The sequence below is a fragment of the Enhydra lutris genome, unplaced genomic scaffold (assembly GCF_002288905.1).
Source record: "Enhydra lutris kenyoni isolate GAN:26980312 unplaced genomic scaffold, ASM228890v2 scaffoldscaffold1, whole genome shotgun sequence".
Taxonomy (NCBI): Eukaryota; Metazoa; Chordata; class Mammalia; order Carnivora; family Mustelidae; genus Enhydra; species Enhydra lutris.
The window spans coordinates 45,759,732-45,781,993 of record NW_019154085.1 but is presented as its reverse complement, the minus strand read 5'-3'; the positions used below and the strand labels follow the sequence as shown (position 1 = coordinate 45,781,993).

The 22,262-nt window shown below is 54.2% G+C and overlaps 1 protein-coding gene across 2 annotated transcripts in view; it reads left to right on the top strand.

The window, feature by feature from the left end:
- The window catches only part of LOC111156745 (histone deacetylase 4), a 285,367-nt gene that overhangs the window by 135,700 nt on the left and 127,405 nt on the right, over window positions 1-22,262 (top strand). The window contains exons 1-2 of one of the 2 annotated variants that reach the window (XM_022517842.1): window positions 1,471-1,609; window positions 2,147-2,218. In XM_022517842.1, the coding sequence (XP_022373550.1) occupies window positions 1,471-1,609; window positions 2,147-2,218 (211 nt within the window). Of the gene's footprint in view, window positions 1-1,470; window positions 1,610-2,146; window positions 2,219-22,262 lie in introns of those variants that run through there. The other variant, XM_022517915.1, reaches the window with a different exon arrangement.

Genomic DNA, 22,262 nt, shown 5'->3' with positions numbered 1-22,262 from the left:
TGACCTTAATGGAAGCCCATCATGGCCACTGGCCGTGCCCTTCCCCACTCTTCACGTTCCAGGCCCCAGCGTTTCCAGACTGCAGAGCAGGAGGGTGCCCTCATGAGATGGCAGTGTTCTCTGGCGGGCCAACAAGCACATATCTGGGATTGATTTCTTGCTGGCCCCTCAGCAAGGTATACCCCAGTCTAGTGTCCGGAAATTCCATGAGTGGGCCAACTCAACGGAGCCATACCTTGATTTAAAACTCATGGGCGGTAACTTTTGGTTATGCTAATAACCACATATCTTTTCACTTATACCCTGAACTGATTGCACTGAGAGTTGATGCCTCTTCCCACTCTAATGTGGATAGAAGTCACATGACATGGGGCAGCATTTATGCATTTGGCTTTGAAGTAATTAGACCTCTGGGGCTTGGGGCCGACATAAAAAGTTCAATCCCAAACTCAAGGAAAGGTCTTTCTGTAAGCTAGGATGCTGGCCCGGTGCTGCCGCTGACTGCTCCCAGAATTCGGAGATTCCTCCAGAAACCTTGCTCGCTTCTTGATTTCTCAACCACTTCTGGTTCTATAGCCTTCACTCAGCTGGAAGCTGAGGTCCTCCTTTGTGAAGGTATTTACAGTGGAATTCAAATTAAAAAAAAAAAGTATATACTTTTATCAATTTTATATTTTCAAAAATTAAATTTTAACCTTATCCAGAAGCAAAATGAGTTTCACTTACTTACTTTCTTGAAAAAAAGTTCCAGAGTGCTTTTCGGTTACCGTCTCCAGGTCTCTCTCTGGGCAGTGATGGCGCTCACGTGGCGGAGTGCTAGGCTCACAGGTCAGCCCCTGGGCTGTCCGGGGTAGTCCTGGTCCATGGGAGAAGCCCTCATGCTCCTGGTCGGGGTGTTGGGGCCTGCTGTTCGCTTCCACGATATGACCCGGCCGGCCGGCCCTCCTGGCTCAGGGAGCCTGGACGGTATTAGCCCCGGAGGTGCCTGGTGACTGCTGTGACTGTTGGGGTATGTTGCTGGTTTGGGGAAAAGGGTCCCAGGTGCCCGGTTGCGCAGGTGCGGGAGGCCCTAGTTCCCTGACTTCTTTGGGGGCCTCAGGAGCACACGTTTGGCTCTCCTCCAGGTGGTTGTTTTTGTCCTTGGATTGTGAACATTTTCAGAGACACATGGGCTGCGTAACACTCCATGTGAAGGGCATGCAAGGGGTTACCCAGGGCGGGTGAGAAGCAAGGTTCTAGTACAGTCTGTAGATCTGATGTCACTTGCTTTGTCTGCATCGGGGAGCCCAGGGTGCCCGTGAACCCGGCGCTCTCTCCTTAAATCACGAGAGTGACCGCCACGTCAGTGTCCTCGTGACGCGCCTGTCACTGCAGGCCGGTTTACACCGCTTGTCAGGAACTAATTTTAAACCCCAAGTGTGATTCCTGGAAGTTTTGCCAGAGTTTTCTTTCTTTCCTATCTGAGAGAATATGGAAAGTCTCGGGCAGTCTAAAAGCAGCCTGCTCCGGGTTTGGGTGGTGGCCGGCTTCCAGCTCCCATCTTTGCGCTCAGCCTGGAGAGACAGAAACAGGGCCGGGATCCAGGCGGGGAGAAGTGATTCTTTACATTGTGAGTACCTGGCCAAGTGCTTTTCTGAGAGCTGTTTGGGTGTCTTGGTTTCCTGGAGGGCCCCCCAGGCACCCCCACGCTGTTTTCAGCTGGGTCTCCTAGGGCTGGGTTTCTGCGAACACCCCAGGCGGTTTGTCAGCATCTGAGAACAGAAGGAGCGGCCCCTGTGTTTTGATCCTCTCACTGCTTGTGGTCTGGGTAGAAAAGCCGTTCTAACGAACACGAGGAGGTGTAACGTGGCCACGAGACAGACATGAGCCCCGACGGCCCAGCCGCACAGGCGTCCGGAGGCCCGGCTCCGCTGTGGGCCATCTTTCACTTGGGGGCTATTTTGGTTGTTCTGCAAGGGGTTTTTCATCTTCTGATTCAGCAAATAAAAATAACGTGTGATGGAATCCAACCTGTTCTCTTCTGAAAGTAAGAAGGACACATGCATTTCCCTGTTTGCCAGGAGTCTCCCTGTAGACTCCCGAGTGTGAAGTGTTTGCACGGGAATGTGAGCCACTTCTGAAGCCCAGTGCTTTCTCTCTTCTCCAGATGGACTTTCTGGCCGAGACCAGCCTGTGGAGCTGCTGAATCCCGCCCGCGTGAACCACATGCCCAGCACGGGTAAGTCCACTCGTCTGGCCTAGTGGGGGCTCGGACTCCCCCAAAGTGCTGTTTGGAGGCCCCACCACGTTGGGGGGGGTGTCTGGAGGGTGCAGGTGGGCCCTCAGATCATCTGACCCCTGTGCCGTCTCCTGAGGGAAAATAGGCCATATGTCGCGGAAGCCGGTCAGGCATTGGCTGTTCAAGAGGAAGGGAACCGTGACTCTTTTTTGTCTTGAGCTCTGGAGGGCGTGTTCTTCCCGAAAGTGCCAACTGCTCTTTTGAGATGTTACCTCAGAGTCGATCCATAGGAGGACCCTGTGGGGCAGAGTTCTGAGCTGGAGCTAGGACCAGACGTCCCCTGCCTGGCGAGGTCGAGTTGCCAGCAGCCACGGGACAGTGGGAGAGTCATGCCTTTCACCTACCCCGGCCCAGGCTTCTCACAGCCGAGGCTCTCCATGAACTTGTCTCCCAAGTGCCTTTTACTTTTTTTTTTTTTATGAGCAAAAGAAAATCAGCCATGATTATGTCCTTTATTCCATATATGATCTTTCTACATTTCATGCTTTAAGCAACGCTTTCCAAATCTAGATGGCGTGAAAACATTTTTCTTCTTTTTTCGTTAAAACAGCCCCCTCTCCCTGTCCCGGGCCCCATGTAGTGACTCCAGGATGTCAGCTCAGAGCCTGGGCACCATTTGTTCTGTGCCAGCTGCTTGGCCTTATTGAAAGAAAGGCAAACCTCTAAAAGGCTGGGATGTGAGTGCACTGTCGATTCCTGAGCCTGCGTTTCAAGACTGCGCTGCTGGACCCTTGCCTTCGCCACACCCCGAGGCCTCTGTCTCAGTGGTCTTGGCTCTGCGGCACCTCCTGGACCCCAGCCTTCCTGGGTACCACCCTGCCCGCCCCCTCCGTGGGCAGTGCTGGCCGGGACGGGGAGGTGATGGGCACCTGCCTCTGCCCCTGGTCCCCTTAAACAGAGGCTGGAAGTGGCGAGAAAGGGATGTCCTTCCTTGCATAGTGATGCTCCGTGCTCTGCCAAGGGTCATTCCTGGCGTCTCCCCACACACGAAGCTCCCATTGATTCTCTGCAGAGGTCCCTGGACGGTGCTCTGGTGATCCGTGTCCCTGGGGCCGTGGGCACTCGCTTCGCCGTCCCCTGGGATGCTCACAGCCCACTCTGTCTGCCGTTTCCATGCTTCTTCTCCAGGACCCCCTTCCTCACACCTTGACTTTTGACTCCAGGTGCAGGGAGGGGGGCTTCGGAATAGCCTGTGCGATGCTCAGGTTTTATGTGCAGCCTGTGTGACGGAAACCGCCTTGATTCTCACTTGCTCCTGGGCTCACATCACCAGTGTTACTGTTGTCTGAACACAGAGTCCTTGGGTGGTTGGGTGTCTTCAGGCAGCTTCCTAGTGCTCCTGTCCCCCCTGGGTGTGGGACAGAGAAAGAGACTTCCTAGACAGCCCCATAGGCCACGAAGGTGGGAAGTAGTTGTTTCCAGGTGGACCAGAAAGAGGTGGGCTCCCGATTAGTTTTCCTGCTTGGAAAGGACGTACGCCCTGTTGAGACCTGATATGGCTTAGGGTGAGACAGCCCATGGGCTTCAGATTCATAGGGGACCTGGGGTCCTGCTGACCCACTGGCTCTGACCTGAGGCTGATCGTTTCGTGGATGGGGATAATCCTTCTCTGCAGGATTCTTTTTTTTTTTTTTAAGACTTTATTTATTTATTTATTGAGAGAGAGAGTGAGAGAGAGCATGAGAGGGAAGAAGGTCAGAGGGAGAAGCAGACTCTCTGTGGAGCCGGGAGCTCAATGTGGAGCTCGATCCCAGGACTCTGGGATCATGACCTGAGCCAAAGACAGTTGCTTAACCAGCTGAGCCACCCAGGCATCCCTCTCTGCAGGATTCTTTTTTTTTTTTTTTTTTTTTTTTTAAAGATTTTATTTACTTAGAGAGAGAGAGAGAGAGCGAGAGTGAGCACAAGCAGATAGAGTGGCAGGCAGAGGCAGAGGGAGAAGCAGGCTCCCCACTGAGCAAGGAGCCCGATGTGGGACTCGATCCCAGGACGCTGGGATCATGACCCAAGCCGAAGGCAGCGGCTTAACCCACTGAGCCACCCAGGCGTCCCTCTCTGCAGGATTCTTAAAAGAATCACACGTGTCTGATTTTTAGTAGTTTCTGGACAGATGTTCCATTGACAGACACGTCCCGTTGTCCTGTTGACAGACATACTGAAGACAGTGTGTGACTTAATTGTGACAGCCTCTTCGGGGTCCTTGGATGATTCTGATGGGCCTCTTCTCCTCTCCTTTGAGGGGACCCACCCAACTTGAGAAATGGTGTCTTGGGGAACGTGGCCCCAAGTCATTGAAGCAAGTTGTTTAACTTCCTGGTAGCCAGACCCCTCGCTGGTAGATTGGGGGGAGGGTGTGGGGGGACAATGCCATGTTTCCTCCCTCGCTGGTCAGCAGTGTCTGCGGTGTGGAAGCCATGCCCACGGGCAGCCTGCCAGGAGGGAGGTACGTGCATGGTGTAGGTGTAACTCTGGGCACGAAGCTTGCAGGTCGAGGGCTGCTTCAGAAGCTGCTGGAGCGAGGGGCCTTCTTAGCCCCTCCACTCTCGGTCCATTCCAGGCCACTCTAAACCATGTCCTACAAGGAAACAGAATTTAAACTTAATATGAAAACTCCTTTATGGCCGCACTGATGTCACTATACAGTTCTTCGATGACTTTTCTGTCAATCCTAATTTGCCCCGGCAGATTTCCTCCCCACTGAGTTTAACCTTGACACTCAGCAATGTGATAACATGATACTTATATGTGATTCGCAGGAGTGACTCCAGCCTTCCCATGGGAACTTGTCCTCTGCGTAGGGAGGGGTGCCCGGCCCCTGTTCTGTTGGTCTGGTCTCACTGCTGGGCCCTTTACTTGGGGACGGTGGCACCTGGTAATGGTTCCCTTGACGTGTGGTTCGTCTTCATGACGTCTGGCTTCAGGTAGAAAGCACGCGTCCCATCATCTTGGTGCGCCATCTTGAATTGAGGTGTGAGATAGTTCACGCAAGAAAGTCTGAATTGTCGAAGAAAAAAGCCAAAAGCCTTTTTAGTCTGGGTTAATTCTGCTTTCTTCACCTCCCCCTGCAATGTCCTTGATGTAAACAAGGTTTCCTTTTTGTTTTCTTTTCCAACTGATCTTGTCACTGTGACTCCTGGTTAACATCCCAGTCCTTTGTTTCTTGAAGAAGTGAAGTGGCACCATTACAGATGTGGCTACACCTATTCCCCCTTCCCGGAGGCTGTCCTTCCTCCTCCTGGCTGGGGACTCAGGGCACAGGCCCCGTGGCCTGGTGGGACTGTTAGGAAGCCATGTCAGCAGCTCAGTTAGGTGAGAGAGAGATGTCGGAGTTTGAGGGGAATGAGAAATGCCCACCTGAGCCAGGGGTCTGGGTCGTGGGGGACTTGAGAGACATTTAAGTAACTCATTTGTGAATCAGTGTCATATTTTTGAAATAACAGACTTTTCCCTCTGACTCCAAAAAAATGCGTGTTTATTATGGAGGAGAGTCATGGTACTGAACATGTTGGGGTTTGGCTTCCAGAATTGGAAGGGGAGCTTGCTTGGCACTGCACAGTGTGGACACCAAGAGGCCCGCAGCAGCCTTGACTGAGTGAAGGGGTTGAGAACAACAGTGCCTCCGTCATCCAGGAACAAAGTGGAGGAAAACAAGACCTGAATAAGAACAGGAGGCCCAGGGGGCCTAGTGGCTCAGTCAGTTAAGCAGCTGCCTTCAGCGCAGGCCCAGGTCATGATGGGATCGAGTCCTGCATCAGGCTCCCTGCTCAGTGGGAAGCCTGCTTCTCCCTCTCCTCCCTGCTTGTGCTCTCTTGCTATCTCTGTCTCTGTCTCTTTCTCTCTCTCCGAAATAAACAAAACCTTTACCAAAAAAAAAAAAAAAAGAACAGGATGCACATATTAAGCACTGACTATTGATGCAATGGCCTGCTGAGGGGCTGCTGTCCGTCACGCATGCACTCATCACAGCAGCCAAGGGTCCTTGCTGCCTGGAGCACCTCTGCCCCATGGAGAGGGGACCGGGAACTTTGGGTCAGGATCACTCTCTAAGGACACCCAGCATGTAAATTATGGGGCAAGACCTCTGCTCTGTGCTGCTGGAGGAGAGACCACCTCAGCCAGTGTTGTGACCCCTGTGCCCAGGGGGACGTGGCGGCCGAGTCGAAGGATGGGAGCTGCGTGGATGAGAAGCTCCGGCATGTTCCATAGGTGTGGGATTCAGGTACCATTGCCTCCAGATGTGTGTCCGTAAAGCATGTGAGGCTCGGTTAGGGGGGTTTCTGTTTGAGGCTGTTTAACAAAGGTGCAGTTTTTAGAAAGAAAATTGTGGACTTTTGAAGAAATTACAGAAACTCAAAGAACTTACCCAAACTGAGCAAAAAATAAAGCTTAACTTTTAGCACATGGATTCCCACATCTTAAAGGGTATCGACCCCCACACTGTCAAGAGGTGGTTGGATTTCCTGACCCTCGTCTTGAGTTTTGGAGCAGGAGCTGGGTGAGACTAGCTGGAGCCAGAAGTTTCTACTGCCTCCCAGCCATGTTTCTCATGCTGTCATTTGGTTTCGGTGAGAGAAGACTCACCTGGTGAAGGAAATGCAAATATGAGACACGTGGGACCCCTGAAGGACCCCGGGAGAGTGCCAGAAAACCTCCCTTACCAGCTTCCGAGGTGATGAATTACTTTAACCAGTCGATCCCCCTGGGAACCAGACCCCCATGGTAATTCTTCTCCCGCACAGCCCCCCTCATGTGTGTGTGACAGGAAGTGGGTCTCTGGGGTTGGGATGGGCATGGTCGAGGGTGGTGAAGGATCGTCCCCCCTTGGGCGGCTCCTGCTGCAGTGCCAGGCAGGGACAGCAGGACGGAGGCCACCTTCTTCGGTTTCCTCATCCTGGCGATGTGTCACTCGGGACTCATCTGGCTCTGCCCAGCAGGAGGCCGTGCCCTGGGGAGCGTGCTCCAGCCTCCGACCTGGAGACACAGGTGCAGGGGTGTGTGAGGCACCCCATGCCCATGGGCCACAGTGTATGAGCATGACCCCTGGCCTCCCGGGGGCTGCTGTGCTCCTCCTGCTGGCTCGTGTGCTTTCAGTTTGTGGGAACTATAAAATCTAGAGCATAAAGATACATAGTCAGACCCCACAGTTTGAAAAATTTAGGGACAAGATCCCACAGTTGGATGTGCCTGATCAGCCCGAGTGGGTCCCGAGAAGTGTTCCACCTGCCTCCATCCACCAGGTTTGCCCGGGACCCTGCGTGAGCAGCCGCCAGTCAAATGAAGCCCTCTGTAGGAGCCTGTGGCCCCGTAGCCCCGAGCCCCACCGGTGCCTGCAGCTGTGTCCCCGGAGGCTGGGCACATGCACGTGTGTGGGGTGCACCCGCAGCTGTTCACAGGGGCCGTGGGCTCACCCTGGGAGGTCGTTATGGACAAAAGGGTGTTGCCCCGCGCCCTCCAGCTTCGACATGGCCGTTTTCCCTCGGCGTGCTGCTGAGGAACCCTCAGAATCCACTTTCCCGTCTGCGGTTGAGGGTCCTCACCAGTCAGAATTGTGAAAAGGTGTCCCTTCCAAGGCCTGCGCACTCCATGCATGTCCTTCCTCCGTCCTTTCTGGGCTCCCAGCCCATCCTGCTGGAACTTGCCAGGGCAGCCTGGCTTTCTCTGCGCTCTTGACTCTTCCCCACTCTCCCGTCAGGTCTGTGCCCTCCTGGGGGCACTCCGAGTGTGGGAAGACCACGGGGCCACGAACCCCGTCCCCTGGGGCACAGGCACAGAGTGTGCCTGTGTCCTGCTCTCCCCTCCCTTGCTCCACCCCATGTGCTCCCTCGTTGGGCTGCAGATGGAAAGACCTGAGTGCAGGGTCAGGCCTGGGAGCCAAGCAGCAGTGCGGGTCAGCCCGACTCTGATGGGCTGCACGGCCTCCGGCAGGCAGCCAAGCCTCTGAGCCTGGGCGGTCTCTGGGGTCTCGTGGTGCAGGGAAGCGTGGTGCCGTCTTGGGCACAGCACGTGCACACAGGAGGGGTCTCATGTGGCTCTCCATCGTCCTCTGTCCCATACCCTCCAGTTGGCAGGTGGCCAGGCGCTCGGCTGCTCTGTTCCTCCAAGGCTTGCACATCCCTCTCCCCCAGCCCAGAACCCTTCGCGATGGCAGCTCTTGGACTCCCGTGTAAAAGGAAGTGAAACCAGTGACGCAGGGAACCTCACATTGAAATGCTTTACGTTACACAGAGACTGTCTCCTGTGAGGGTTCTGGTTTTCCTGGGCCTTAGCTCTATTTTTCTAAAGTTGGAGCCCACGTGTCTGCTTTTTCCTGCATCAGGTGCACAGACCTCCACTATGTCCAGTCCCTGGGTGGGTGCCGAGTCTGGTGAGCGGGTCTGGGCCTGTTGGGGGGACTCAAGAAGTTATGAGTCAGCAGGCTGGTGCCGACGGCTGTGCAGGGACACCAGACTCTCGGGCGCATCATCTGAAGTGAAGACCATGGCAGCATGAGCCATCCCTCAGCCCGAAACCCACGTGTCAGGGAGGAGAGGGACAAACGCTCCTCAGATCCGGGACAAACACTCTTCAGATCCGGGACCAGCACCCGGCTGGTTCCTCCCAGACCCCTCCCCAAGTTACCCACCAGCCTGCTGTTTTTCTCAGGAGTCCATGAATTCATTGCTGGGAGGAATTTACAAGAGAGAACATGGATTATTTCCTAAGTGTAGTGCTTCGTGGTGTGAAGTTTTGGGTTTTGTGCTTTTGTGCCTCAGGATGGTGTTTCCAAAGACAGGCCTCACTCTGTTGTGTCTGCTTTCTGTCTTGTGAAGCCGGCCCCTCTCCCTCCATGGCGTCCACTTCACTCACTGACACTGGCCTTCATAGGTGCTGGACTGTGGGCTGTGTCCCCAGACCTGGGATCCCGGCAGGATGGGAGTCCGTGGCCTGGCCTGTCTGCATCCAGAGCTGTGAGACATCCCGGGACCCGCGGCCCGGCCTGTCTGCGTCCTAGAGCTGGGAGCCATCGGGGGCCCCGCGGCCCGGCCTGCCTGCGTCCTAGAGCTGGGAGCCATCGGGGGCCCCGCGGCCCGGCCTGTCCGCGTCCTGCAGCTATGAGCCGTCAGGGGCCTGTGGCGGTTTGGATCACCAAACGCTGGTGCTTCTCAGATTCTCTGGGCGCATAAAGGGCCTCCTGCTGCAGGCCCCGCCTGTGCCAGAGAGCGAGCTGGCGCCCCTCGGTCCCCGTCACTCACCACCTGGCCTCTTCTTCCTTTCTTTTCCTTGTGCTTTACCGTGTGTGCACCCAAACCTCCCCAGACAGGCTCTCCGGGATGCGGTCTGGAGTGCCAGGAAACTCTGGAGAGAGGGACACATGTGGAGGTGTCTGGTGCCAAATGTGGCAGAAGTCCATGTTCGTTGCTGCCTAGGTGGAGGGCGCCCCATTCCAGCCTGGGCTCGGGACCTGGCCCTGCGGCCTCTTCCTGGCACACCCCTCTCCTGGAGTACAGAGCCTACAGAGGGGCCAAGTCCCCTTGGGGTAGCAGAAGGGTGCTGTGGGCTCTCATCCATGCCCGGCTGAGCTGGGGTGACCCTGGCACCGTTGTGAAGGAAGTGACATTTGCCCTCAGAGTGACACTGTGGTCTGCCATCTGGCTTGTGGATTTGGGCTTTGGAAACAGTCTTCCCTCTGAATACTGATAGTCCCCTTCTCTTCCGCAGCCTTGCTGCCCATCCTGTTGGCCACCTGGACAGCGTGTCTGCCCTTCTGTCTGGAATGGCACCATCTTCCTGGGCACAGGGTCCTGGTGTCTGTCTGCATGGGCTCTGTCTCATATGGGGATAGTTTTCTCAGCAGTCTGGTGCCCCCAACTATCTGCTCATCTTTGGGAGAGGGCACCCGGGGGAAGGAGGGACCCTCTGGGGTATGGGTGGTCCTGGTAGCTGGGGCTCCCCCACCCTGTGTGGACACGTTGTTCATCAAACCTGCCAGCCTCCCTGGGAGGGTGCAGACCCGGTCCACCACATCCTGGGGTGGACAGCGAGGCCACCCCTGTGCAGCCTGACCCATCTGTGCTCTCGGCCCCGTCCATCTGCTGCCTTGCCCCCCAGAAAGGGAGCCTCTGGCTTCTCCAGCCGTGCGGGGTACACAAGGAGTCCGGGTACCTCCATGCCCCCAGGATAGATGTTTCATCTCCTGACAACTACTGAGCTTTTTCTGGAGGCTTTGCGCCTGAAAGCAGACCCTCCCTTCCCCACCACAGGGGAGGGTTTGGTTTTTTGTATCTCATAAGGCAGGTGCCCAGCGTTCACCGTGTTCTTTCTGACTTTGAGAACTTGTTTTCTTACTTGCATTTTGTTTGTGTTTCTGTTGGTGTTTTTTTTTTTTTTTTTTTAACAATCCATACCATTTTAGTGGGATGTCGGGGGAACAGGGATAAACGATGGTGTTCGGTCTGCCATTTTCCACCAGAAATGCCCCTTCGTGCCTCCCCGCCCCGGCAGGCTGAGCGCCGCGCACCCCAGGCGAGGCCCACTCTGCTGGACGGTCACACCCTCTCTGCCGGCCGGCTTCTTCAGTGTCCTCCGTGCTTGAGGGAGGCACAAGAAGGCCTTTCTTATCCTGGGTGGAAATTAGATTGTTTGGATTGTTGTTGTTTATCACGAGCTATCCCAGCCCGTTAAATTTTGTCTTGCTGCTGTGCCCATAGGCGCACAGAATTAGGAAGAGCAGGCGTTGGGGCCCAGAGCAGGGAACAGGAGCCCTTGGAAAGCTGGGGTTTGGTGGTTACAGCACAGCAGGGACTTGGGGGTGTCTAGAGAAATGGCCCCCTGTGCCCTGGTGTGCCCGAAACCAGGTACTTGTCCCCACAAGCCCAGATGTGGCGATGGCAGCAGTGACCGGGATTTGCGTAGGTGCAGAGAGTAGGGACCTTCCCTCACGTCCCTCACGGCCCTCCCGGATACTTGAAGGAGATCAAGAGGTGGAAGGAAGGGTTTTTCCCAAGGCCGACTTCTGTGGGGTGTGTGATGGGAGGCGCCACCCTTCACAGACATGTGCCCAGGACTGACTGAGGCATCCGACCTTCATGCTTTTGTCTTTTCTCACCAGCTCTGTGTCCTGCACGTCCAGACAGCAGGGCGGGAGGGACACAAACCCAGACAGTCCGTGGAGCCCTCACGGGGGTCTTCAGAACCTTCAGCCAGGGTCAGAGAGTGGCTTTGTCACCCTTGCCCCTGTTCTGCTCGGGACAGGATTTCACTTCCAGTGCTCAGTTTCACTGTGGCCACACTCCATGCAGGAGAGGTCCCTGTGTCTGGAGCCCCACAGCGGTGCCGACTGCCTGGGATGCTGTAGACCCAAACCCAGACCGACACTACATCTCCAGGGGAGCTGGGCCGGAGTGGGCGGGAAGCGGCGGGTGGGGGCCGGCCGCTGTCGTCCTGATCCCTCACAGAAGGGGCTAAAGCTCCTTTCAGGCGTTGGATGTCTCACAGAACTCCTGGGCCTTGGGCCAGGATCACTGAGGGGACCTGCGACCCGCATGGCAGTCCTTATCCAGCTTCCAGGCCCACTTCAAGGCATGGGAGGCCCTGGAGGTAGCCGAGGTCTGGAAGTTTTCACGAGGAACATAGGGGAACAGCTGGGTCTGGTGGCCTTGGAGCCGAGGGCACACTGCGTGTCCTGTCAGCTTTGTGTGTTTACTGTCCTTCAGAGAGACCCAGCTTCTGCCCCTGCCATCCCCTGACTCCCATTCTCCTCTCCGTTCTGTTCCTTGGGGCCTCATTTGGACATTTGTGTCCTAAAGCCTCAGGCTGAACATGTGACATTAATTTCTAACCTTTCTTCCTTTGGATATCAGCTTACATGGTCGCATGCTTCTCTGTGGGCACAAGTGCTTTTGTGAGTTCTCATTCAAAGAATTTACTTTGTAGTCGCTTTAAATTTTGTTTGATGATTCTGTTTTCTTTGAAAAAATGAGATATTTAGAAGTGTGTCTCATCTGAAGGTATAGCGTTTTTCAAGCCGTCTTTCTGTGACTGATTTTTCAGCTAGCAGGTCATGGTTGGAAACGATCATGCCTGTGGAGTTGGCTGAGGCTGGCGCTCTGGTCTGTTTCTGCGAGTCTCGGGGTGGACTCGAGCAGAGTGGTGTTCTCTGGTGCTGCGCACCGGCTTCCGAACATGTTCACAGCTCAAGCTCAGGGGCGCTAAATGTCCTGGACCTGGGAAGCTGGGTGGAGGGGTTTGCTCAGACATGCGGGACTTTTCATCAGGGGACAGGGTAGGCGGGTCAGGACTTGCTGGTGCTGAGTGGCTGGTGCAGAGGCCAGAGGGGCGGCCTGGGGCTAGCCAGGAGGCCGGAGAGGAGGAGCGTTCTTGCAAGATCTGTAGTGGCTGCAGGTCCGTGAGGACTTGCAGCCATCCTGCAAGGTAGGGCTTTGTCCTTGAGAGAGTGGGCAACTCTTGGAGGTTCTGAGCAGAGGAGTGACACCCCTCACTTGTGCTATAGTGACAGACACATGGGAGGGGCAAGAGACGGGGTGGGGGGCTGGCTCAGGCTGGATAGAGGCAGCGAGCATGGTAACATGGTTCAGAGTCTGGAAATACTGGACGTACGCGGGATTCACTGGAGGTGACAGCGAGCTGTGAGGGAAGCAGAGGCAGGAATGATCCTGTGGTCTGGGATCTGAGCATGTGGATGGCAGAGTTGCTGTGAATTTAGGTGGGGACATGGACGAAGCCACTCTTGGGGAGACTGTTGGAAAGTCGTGCCCCATCAGAGATGTTGAGAAGGCAGGTGTGAGCATGAGCCCCAGTGTGGGGGTCGGCTGAGGCCGGAGGCCTAACGTTGGGAGTCATCGGCCTACAGATGGTATGGAAATGAAATCTCCATGCCATGTCTGTAGAGTAGACATTGTTCCTAATTTTTTTATAGACACTGTTTGCTTAGAGTTACCTGTGCATTTTTTCCTGATTTGGACTTTGAGCCAGGGGCTCTTGTGGTGTGGTGACCACCAGCGTGCATGTGCTCGCTAGAAGCAGGCTTGCACCACAGCACAGGATCGCCAGCCCTTCCAGCAGTCATGGTGGAATGGCAGCAGTGGGTGCTGTCCCCGCCACTACCCTGCCTCCTGCTGGCACTTCACGCTGCTGGGCCTTGGAACCGCCCCCCCCCCCATGAGAATGGCAAGAAGCCACCACTCGTTAGGACCGCAGGTTACATGGCCATTAAGGGGCTGAGTGTTTAACATGTGTCTAGATGTTCAAGTCTGAACCTGAACCCCCACTTCTTCCCCCCACCCCTGCACACACCCAAACCCTGCCTTTCCTGCCTCCTGTTGGATGGTCCCCCTGCCCGTGACCCACAAAGCTCTTGAAAGCTGCTGTGTTCCATGTTGGGTATTTGGGGTGGGGTGGGGCACCCCAGGTCCAGAGAACCTGGTGGAGTGCATGGCTGCCTGGGGAGGGGGTTGCTTCTGCTGGAAGCGCTGGCTCACCCCAAGAAGTGCAGCCCCGCCTCACACGGCCTCTTCACTGCCCTCTTCTCCTTCTGCCGAGTGCAGGAAACACCTTCTATTTTTAAATATTTCATCTCTCAGTGTTAGGTAATACCGGCCGTGGTGCCTCCCAGCTGTTAGGTGAAACACATAAGCAGATGTTCGTTTGGAGGTTGCTAAGAAGGAAACAGTGAAAGGCCTTCTTCTTTATGTTCCGTGAACTTGACCTTACATAACTGCAACAGGCAGTAGAGATTTGTGGCCTTCCTCGACCGCTGGAACTATTTTCCACTTTCAAATGCTGTATTTTTATCCGCTGAGTTTAGGGTGGTCAAAATGGCTTTCCGAGAATAACCTGTGATCTGTGCCAGTGTGAGCCCTGCCAAGGCCCTGGGCCTGGGGCAGGTAAGGGAGGCGGGGCTGGGAGCAGGGGACTCCTGCTGGGCGACCTGGGCAGGAGCACTTCCCTGCACTGGGCAGGGGCAGTGGGGAGGAGGAGGTGGGTCCCCGGCACAGCACTCCTCTCAAGTCCTCTGTGCTCAACCTCCGTTCCCATCTTCCTGCCTTTCCATTGTGAGTGCGTGATCTTAGCGCTCTCGTGAAGCAACACCTTGTTTATAAAAAACAGTGATTGCAGACTCTTAGCTCCGTCTCTCCCTGACTTCTGGAAGTCTTGTTTGTCTCTGATAGCTGCATTTATATAGGAGAACTTAAAGGACATTTCACCATTTTTTGCATGGGGCGCGGCCTGGTTCTATTTATAGTTTTCCGGAAGTGCATTTGGGCACTTCTCGAAAGCCAAGCTCCAACTGTATGCCAGGTTTTTATTTACAGCTCTTGCTCAATTTGAGCTTTCAAATATTTCCAAAAAGCAGTTTTTCTTCCTGCAGGATGCAGAAAAATTAGAAACGTTAAAAAGGTTTTCTAAAGAGCTTTAAGGATCGTTCTGAAATAGGGAGTGGGGGAGAATCTTGCACTTGCTTCTTCGTTAGCTCACAGAGCAGAGGAGTACAGATGGTTTTGCTCCCTCCAGAGAGAACCCTCTCTGGTGCAGGCAGCGCATGGGAACTTAACGCACATGAGATCCCATTAAAATGACATCATGGGCTCTCGGGAAGGCCAGGAAAGTCTACATGAGAAGTAGCATGTGTTTCTGCACTAGGCTTACTCGTGGCAAGGTGGTGTCCCTCTAAGACCTCACCATGGAGCGGTCCCCGGAGCCCCACTTGTATGGAAGTCATATTATCTCCTGTAGAGTCAGATTTGGAACAGGTGTTTGGGTAAAGCTTTGTCCTCCCGCATGGAGGACACAGCTATTACTCGGGAGAAAACACCACTGAAGCCACCTGTTATGAAAGGGCCAGTTCTTCAGGGTCCACAAGAACTTGAGGGGTTTGGGCTTGTCATGTAATAGGACTTCTTTGAAAAAGTATTCAGCAGAAGAGAGTCTAGCCAAGTTGTATGGGCAATCCACGCATGGCTCCCCACCAGGGGGGAGTTTGGCCACAGACAGGATTTTGAAGTTTATCCCGCATTTCCTGCAACCCTTGATGGTACTGACAGCTGTGGAACTAGCCGTTCTTCCAGGTGTCGTTTTCATGTCGCCGGCTCTCAGAGCACTCTGACACCAGGGGCAGGCGGACCTTTTGGTCCAAGGGACCTGGCACCTGGCTGTGCGACGTTGGCAAGTTCAGTTAATATCATTATTTTTAAATTCATGATCATTATTAATGAGAAGAAACTTTTTAAAAGCTGTATGACTGTTTTCAATCTTTTACCAGTTTAAAGTTGAGATATTTTATTCCATGGAATTGCAAAAAAATGGATATTAATAGATGAAACAAAATGACAAATATTGATAATTGTTCAAGCTGCACGCGTGGGTGTTTGCCATATTCCTCCCTGGTTCTGTGCACCATTGAAGGTTTTATAACGAAAGTGTTATTTGTTTTGTTTTGTTAGAATTGTGGGACTAGTTCCTGAGAGCCTTCTTCAGCTGTACTGCTCTCCATCCCCCTCCCCGAAAAGCACCCAGGCTGTCCTCATTGCCCAACGGCCCCTAGCTGCTTTTATCAGGTTCCTGAGTTTCGGGGCCCCGAATCAGTAATTCCTTTAATTTCTATAATCTGCATGATCTTCTTCCTCTTTTTCCTTGAACAGCATATGATTTAATTTTCTGGTTCTTATTCTAACTTTTTGAGTCCAGTGCTTAATTTTTTTGTTTCGATTCCTTCTCTTGTGTAAGACTATGAATTCCTTTCTGAGCTTTCTGAGCAGTCCCTGCCATCCTCAATACCTGATGTGTTCCTTTTCTTTATTTTACACTCTCTCTTCATTTTCACATTGGGTTTTTGAACGTTGAAAGGAAAAGTGTTTGGTGCTCTTGTTTCTGCGTGTTTTATTTCCGCCTCATTCCGTGGCAGTGCGCTCAGGGATCGCTGTCTGTACTGGGTGGGTTTTTGTATGTGTTTGGAAATTATCTGTGTTCTCCATTGGCATTGATTTTGGTGAATGTTCCGTAGGGGCTTGAGAAGGAAGCATCAGTCTTTCATGACAGAGTTTGAGGCATATCGTTTACCGAAGGGTTCGTTCCATTATTCTGGTCTCCTGCATGCTCCTGCTTCCTGTCGTGGTGCCCTCCGTGTACCGGAATGAACCCACATCTCCTGCCAGTTTGCTCTTTCTGTCCAGTTCTGCCCGGGTTTCTGTGTGTCCTCTGTTCCCACACTTCTCTACCATAGCCATATTTTTGTGGTAAATTGTATACCTTAGACTAATGACATGGCCTGTACTTTATTTTGCATTTTGCATTAGTTTTGGATTAAATCTTCCAATACTGGTATTTTGATCTTAGACTTCTTTCTCTTGCAATTTGTCTCTTGTGTCCTTTTTTTTTTTCTGTTCAGTGTGAGCCTCGTAGCTGGCTCTTTTCTCTGTACACATATATATGTTTTTTTTTTTTACCCAGTCTGATCATTTTCATGGGAACATATCCCATTTACATTTGGGGACACAATGAATGTATTTGATTCTGTTTTTGATCCAATTTTTTATTCTGTTTTCTGAATTTAATGCTTCTGCTCTTTTGGCTTCTTGCACATGGGCTTTCTCTGGCCTTTTTTTCTGGTTCAGTGTGTGCGGTTGTGTTGTCCTGCTAGCCATTTGTAGGCTGTGTCCTCTCTGTTATGGGATGATGTGCAAGGTCCTATATTTAGATGAGCAGCTATTTTCTGACATGGTAGCTCTCAGCAGTATTTGTTGATGCCATGGGAGATGAGATAATTCGCACACTAAGCTGTCTCCAGCCCCTTTCCATCGCTTTCTGATTTCGTTAGTGGTGGTGTTATCTTTAGTTCTGGTCATTTCTCTTCATGACGTGTAATTAATGCGTTCATCACCGCCAGTGGTTGGCTTCTTTAGCACCTGTGGATGGCATTGCTTTATACCAAGAACGGGGAGAAAATGATGTTGCATTTCTTCCCCCACATCTGATTTGTTTGATTACCCTTCCCTTTCCAAATGCAAGGAGTTTTAAGTTGACCTAAAGGTTGCCAGAAGTCGGGTGTAGAGATCCAGTCAGTTTGGCCATCATTAAGGGGAGAAGAGGGCCCCATGCCCTTCAGACTTCTGGAACCCACCTCATGCTGTACTGCATGTGCAGGGCCCTGCGGAGCCAGGCAGGAGCAGGTCCCCACTCCAAGACCAAGGGACCCCAGCAAGGACACCCCGGTCTGTGCTGCTGCCTCGGGCCGTGGGTCATCTGGCAGTTGCCCCCACTTGTTCCGTCCTTGGGGCAGCCAAGGGGGTTTTGTTTTCGTGAGGAGGGCTTTTTAACGAAGGCCCCATGGAGATTCTGTGCCAGCAGGAGGGGGAAATGTCATGGAATACCGAGCACTTGCTTAAGCATGTCTTCTGCTGCTTGCTTCTGTTCTGTTGAACCAAGGATTGCGTTTAGAAATTCTGGAGAATGTGGGGCGCCCAGGAAGAGCCTTCACATGCAGATGCTGCACCTGCTGGAGGCCGCAGGTGAGGCTGGTGGAAGGCAGATCACTGCTGGCACCGGGAGATGCCGCTTTTCTACGGGACAGGGCCGTACTGTGGGGATGGTTACCCCGAGGGTCTGGGGCTGGAGCCCCGCATGCCACTCCCTGAACAGGGTCTGCAGCAATGCCACCTTCCTTGCCCTGGCCACTGGCCAGAACAGGTCACCCCAAGGGAGAAGGCATTGCAGGGCCAAGGGAGGGTGGGTGTTGGGCTGGTGGAGGGAGCAGCACTGCGCCAAGGGAACCCTCAGACACTGGGTTTTGTAAAGGGCCTTGCGTTCAAAGACAGACCTCTGAGTGCTCACCCCATGAGTGTTCGGCCCTGTGTAACGTGCATTCCGGGCAGCAAGGCTTGATTTCCTCAGAGGGTACTGATCGGCTGCGGCCCTGGGCAGAGCAGGTGTGAGCACAGCAGGCTTGAGTGCTCCCCACAGGGTAGGGTCCCTGGAGGGTCCCTGCCGTGGCTGGCTTACTCGTGTCATTCCTGGTCTCGACCAAGATGTTCAGTGCACAAGTGCAGGTGTGCATCTAGCCAGGAGAGCAGACGCGGTGCAGAAACCTTCTCTGCGGTTTCTGGTGGGGAGCTGTGCCCCATGTGGTCTGAACGAAATGCATGACTGCGCACTGTGAGCATCCTTGTAGCCGTAAACACTTAAGACTCCGTGTTTAACTTTTGAAACAAATTAGAGTTTACTATATTAAAAAAAAATTTTTTTTAATAAATTTGGATGCATGATGTGGATACAGCACAGCTCTTCTGAGTTGGGTGAAGGGAATCAGATCGATCGATGGGGGAGTTTAATTCAACTTTCCCACACTGCCATCCCGAGAGGCTCCTGTTGGTGCCCAGTGGTTGCTCATGAACCTAGGTCGTGCCGGGCTGTGCAGCCCGTGGTGGGGCCGCCTCCATGAGCACCCCGTGCTGGGCCCCAGGCTGGCCAGCTGGCCCGTCTGCTCTTTCCTGCTGCTGGAGGCAGGGTGGGCTTGGAGCTTTTGTTCTCGGTTCAGCGTTGGTTGGTGGGAGTGCGGTAGAGATCTGGAGAGAGTTCCAGTGTGTGCGGTGGGGATATCCCCCCGGTGTCACTACCCTCAGGGATATTGTTCTAGAAAGACAGGGTCCAGGTGCTTGGTGCTTCAGCTTCCTGCCTCTCGAGCCCTTACCTGCTTCAGATTCCGAGGCCGGCGTTGGTCTTTGATGCTGCCTCTCACGCGTCTGCAGGTAAGACGAGTTCGTGTGGTTTGGCTGTGCCCCCCGGAGGGGCTGCAGCATCCCACGGGTAATCCAGTTTTCTCCTGGCTCCCAGCACAGGGCCCTGTATTCACAGATGACTCCTTGTTGCCAGATCCCAGAATGCCATGTTCTAGCCTTCATCTTGCATGGCCTCTCCCCGTATTGACTCAGTAGACCAACCACTTCTTCTAGAAGCACCTTGTTCCAGAACCACACGCTCCTATTACTCATCCACAGCCCTGGGCAGCTTTTCTCTCATCTCTCCGGTATCTCAGCACTGGGGTGTCCCCAGGGCTACTGACGCATTACCTAGGTGACCTCAGTGGTCCTTGTCCCATTCTTCGTAACAGAGAACACTGCCATGGTTCTTCTGCTGTTCAGATTCTTAGCTCAGCCCGGATCTTACCTGATTCCAGATCCCAGAGCGAGCTGCTTGTTTGGGGTCCTTGCCTGGGTGTTTCATAGGCATCTCAGACTTGAGTGTCTGGAACTGGACTCTTGGCTCTCTTGTGCCAGCCCAGATTCAGTGCAGCCTCCATCCTCTGAAGCCCCCATTTCGCCCTTGAAATCCTCTCTCATGTCCTGTGTTCAGCCAACTAGCAAGTGCCATCACCTGCCCCTTAAAGCATGCACACAAGGAGGAGTCCCATCGGAGGAATGAACACGGGTTCATGGTGATGCTTGCACATCATGGTAAATTTACTAGAAAATTACTGGCTTGTGCATTTTAAAAGGGTAAAATGCAGAGTGCTCAGTAAAGTTATTAGGTCTGTGTAGAGCCTGGCCACCCCCCTCTCCATCATTAATGGTGGCAGCCCAACCACCACTGGCTCCCACCTGGATCCCACGGATGCCTCCCCACCTGTTCCTTGCTTCTGTCCTAATCCCCCCTTTTTTTATCTCATCCTAGGAGCTAGAGTCTGATGGACAGAACAGTGCCCACCCGCCAAAAAAAGTCCATACCTTAATTCAGTATCTGTATATGGCCTTATGTGCAAATGGACCTTTAAGGGTCTTGAGATGGGTGATGATCTTGAATTGTCTGGGTGAGCCAGTGGAATCACAAGGGTCCTTCCAGATGGGAGGCAGGGGAGTCAGAGTGGTAGGAGCTGGGAAGACAGAAGCAGAGGTCAGACTGATGGGAGTAATGGCTTTGAAGATACAGGGGGCCCAGGAGCCCCGCTGCCCCAGATTCTGGGGAAGGCCAGGAGCAGATTGTCCCCTAGAGCCTCTGGAAGGAACGCAGCCTGCTCACGCCTTGCTTTTAGCTCCCTAAAATCCATTCCCACTTCCGGCCTCCGGAACTCCAGGATACACGTGTGTTGCTTGGAGCCGCTGAGCTTGTAGGAACCTGCTACGTGCAGCAGACACGGGAGGCTAAGGCGTGCAGCCTCATGAGCACATCGCTGGGGCCACCAGGCTTGGCTTCTCTGCTTCCTGTCACCGGGACCTGTGTGGAGTTCTCTGCTTCCCTGTCCCTCCCCAGTCCACATCTGTCAGATGGGGGTCAGGAGGTACGTAGCGGGGTCCGCTTGTCCTGCTTGCCACGTGGCTCACGCTGTCCTATCCCTCGCTTTCGCCTCCCCCTCCAGACTGCGCGCTCTGGGGGTGGGGCTGGGGCTGGGGGTGGCTGAGTCTTGTCGTGTTTGTTGCGGACGCTCCAGGGAGGCAGCCGACACTTGTGTGCTGTTCACCTTCTGCGTGTGAGCCCGTGGCCTGTCCCAGGCCTGGTTCTCTGGTGGGAGCACTGTGGCTGGAGCTGGGAAGATGGCCCTGGCCCCTCCCAGAGCTGAAGAGACACCTGGTGTGAATGGGGGACCAGGACGGAGATGGATCCCCCTAACCCAGGAGCACATGGTGCGGTGGCAGCCCTGGGGTGAACCCTGGCTACGGGACTCCCTCCCAGAGGAGGCAGCTCTGGGCCGTGGAAGAGCACATCCCAGGAGCCGCTTCACGGAGCCCAAGGCGCAGACAAATCTGAGCAGCTTGGCTACCTTCACAAGTCCGATCTGCTCCGTAGACACTGTCTGGAAGTGGAAGGCTGGGCCCATCTCAGGCGCACTGGGCAGGGGCCGCTGACACCTGCCCAGAGGGTTTGGGGGTACTGTGTTCTTTCTAGACCCACCGGAGCTTCATGGGCAGCCCTCCGCCAAGCAAGCAGCCTCCATCAGTGCGGCTCTGGGCGCGTAGGTCCCTCTCTGGCCCAGCCCGGCCTCGCAGGAGGTTCTCAGGCAGCTCAGGGACTGGTGAGCAGCTCCAGGCCCTCCCTCCCTCCTTCTCGGGGCCACCTTTGTGGTCCCCGCACCGTTCCGGGGCGGGGGGAGAGCAACAGGCACCCACAGCCGTCACCCCACCCCCACATTCCCAGGGCGAGTGAGGGCCGCGCACAGCACTCTCCTGAGGGCTATGGGGGCGCTTGTTGGGATACTCAGTTTTTGTTTCTCATGGTAGAGGCTTTGCTAAATTCGGCTGGTGTCTAAGGGTGAGTGTCCAGCAAGCCGGGTGGTTGTGTTGACAGCTCCTGCCTGAGGCCAGCTCTGGCCCTCCTCTCCCTGCTGCTCCCGGAGCACCCCCATGCGGGGGGCTGGAGGGCCGTGGGGTCAGAGGTTGATGGGAGAGTGGTCTTCCCGGCCGAGAGGTCCCCGGCCGGCCTGGCTTCTGGGCCGGGCTCATTTGCTCCCCCTGCTCAGGCGTACCCCTTCCCCGCTCCCCAAATCCTGTGGCTGTTGTCTCCTTGCATGATGGAGAGTCGGAGGTCTCCTGGTTGTCCCCCAAGTGTAGCATTTGGAGCGGCCAGGGTGCTGTCAGCCTGTGTTCGTAACAAGCTGTTCTTCAAGTGTCCGGAGTGAACCCTCCTTGGCTCAGCGAGGAGGCGGTTGGGTGTAAACACCTTTCAAAGCTGTGTTTTCACAATACGAGTTAAAGATTAATTGGACTCCCAGGTATCCTGCAGAAATCTTAAACATCTCTATTCTTGTTCCCTTTTATCCATTTCTTTTTACAAACCCTGTCAACCGGACTTCAAAATTGAAATTTGCGGGGAACAGATAATGGTCCTCCCGACCCCTTCCCGCATCACTTGAGGAACTTTGAGAAGTCTTCAGGAGTGTTTTTTGTTTTTAAAGGCGATTATATTCTACATGGCCCTATAGTCCAGGAAATGGCTTCTTTGAGGCAGGAGGCTGAGGAGAATGGAAGGCTTCTGCCATCAGACTGGTATCTGGACTCGGTGC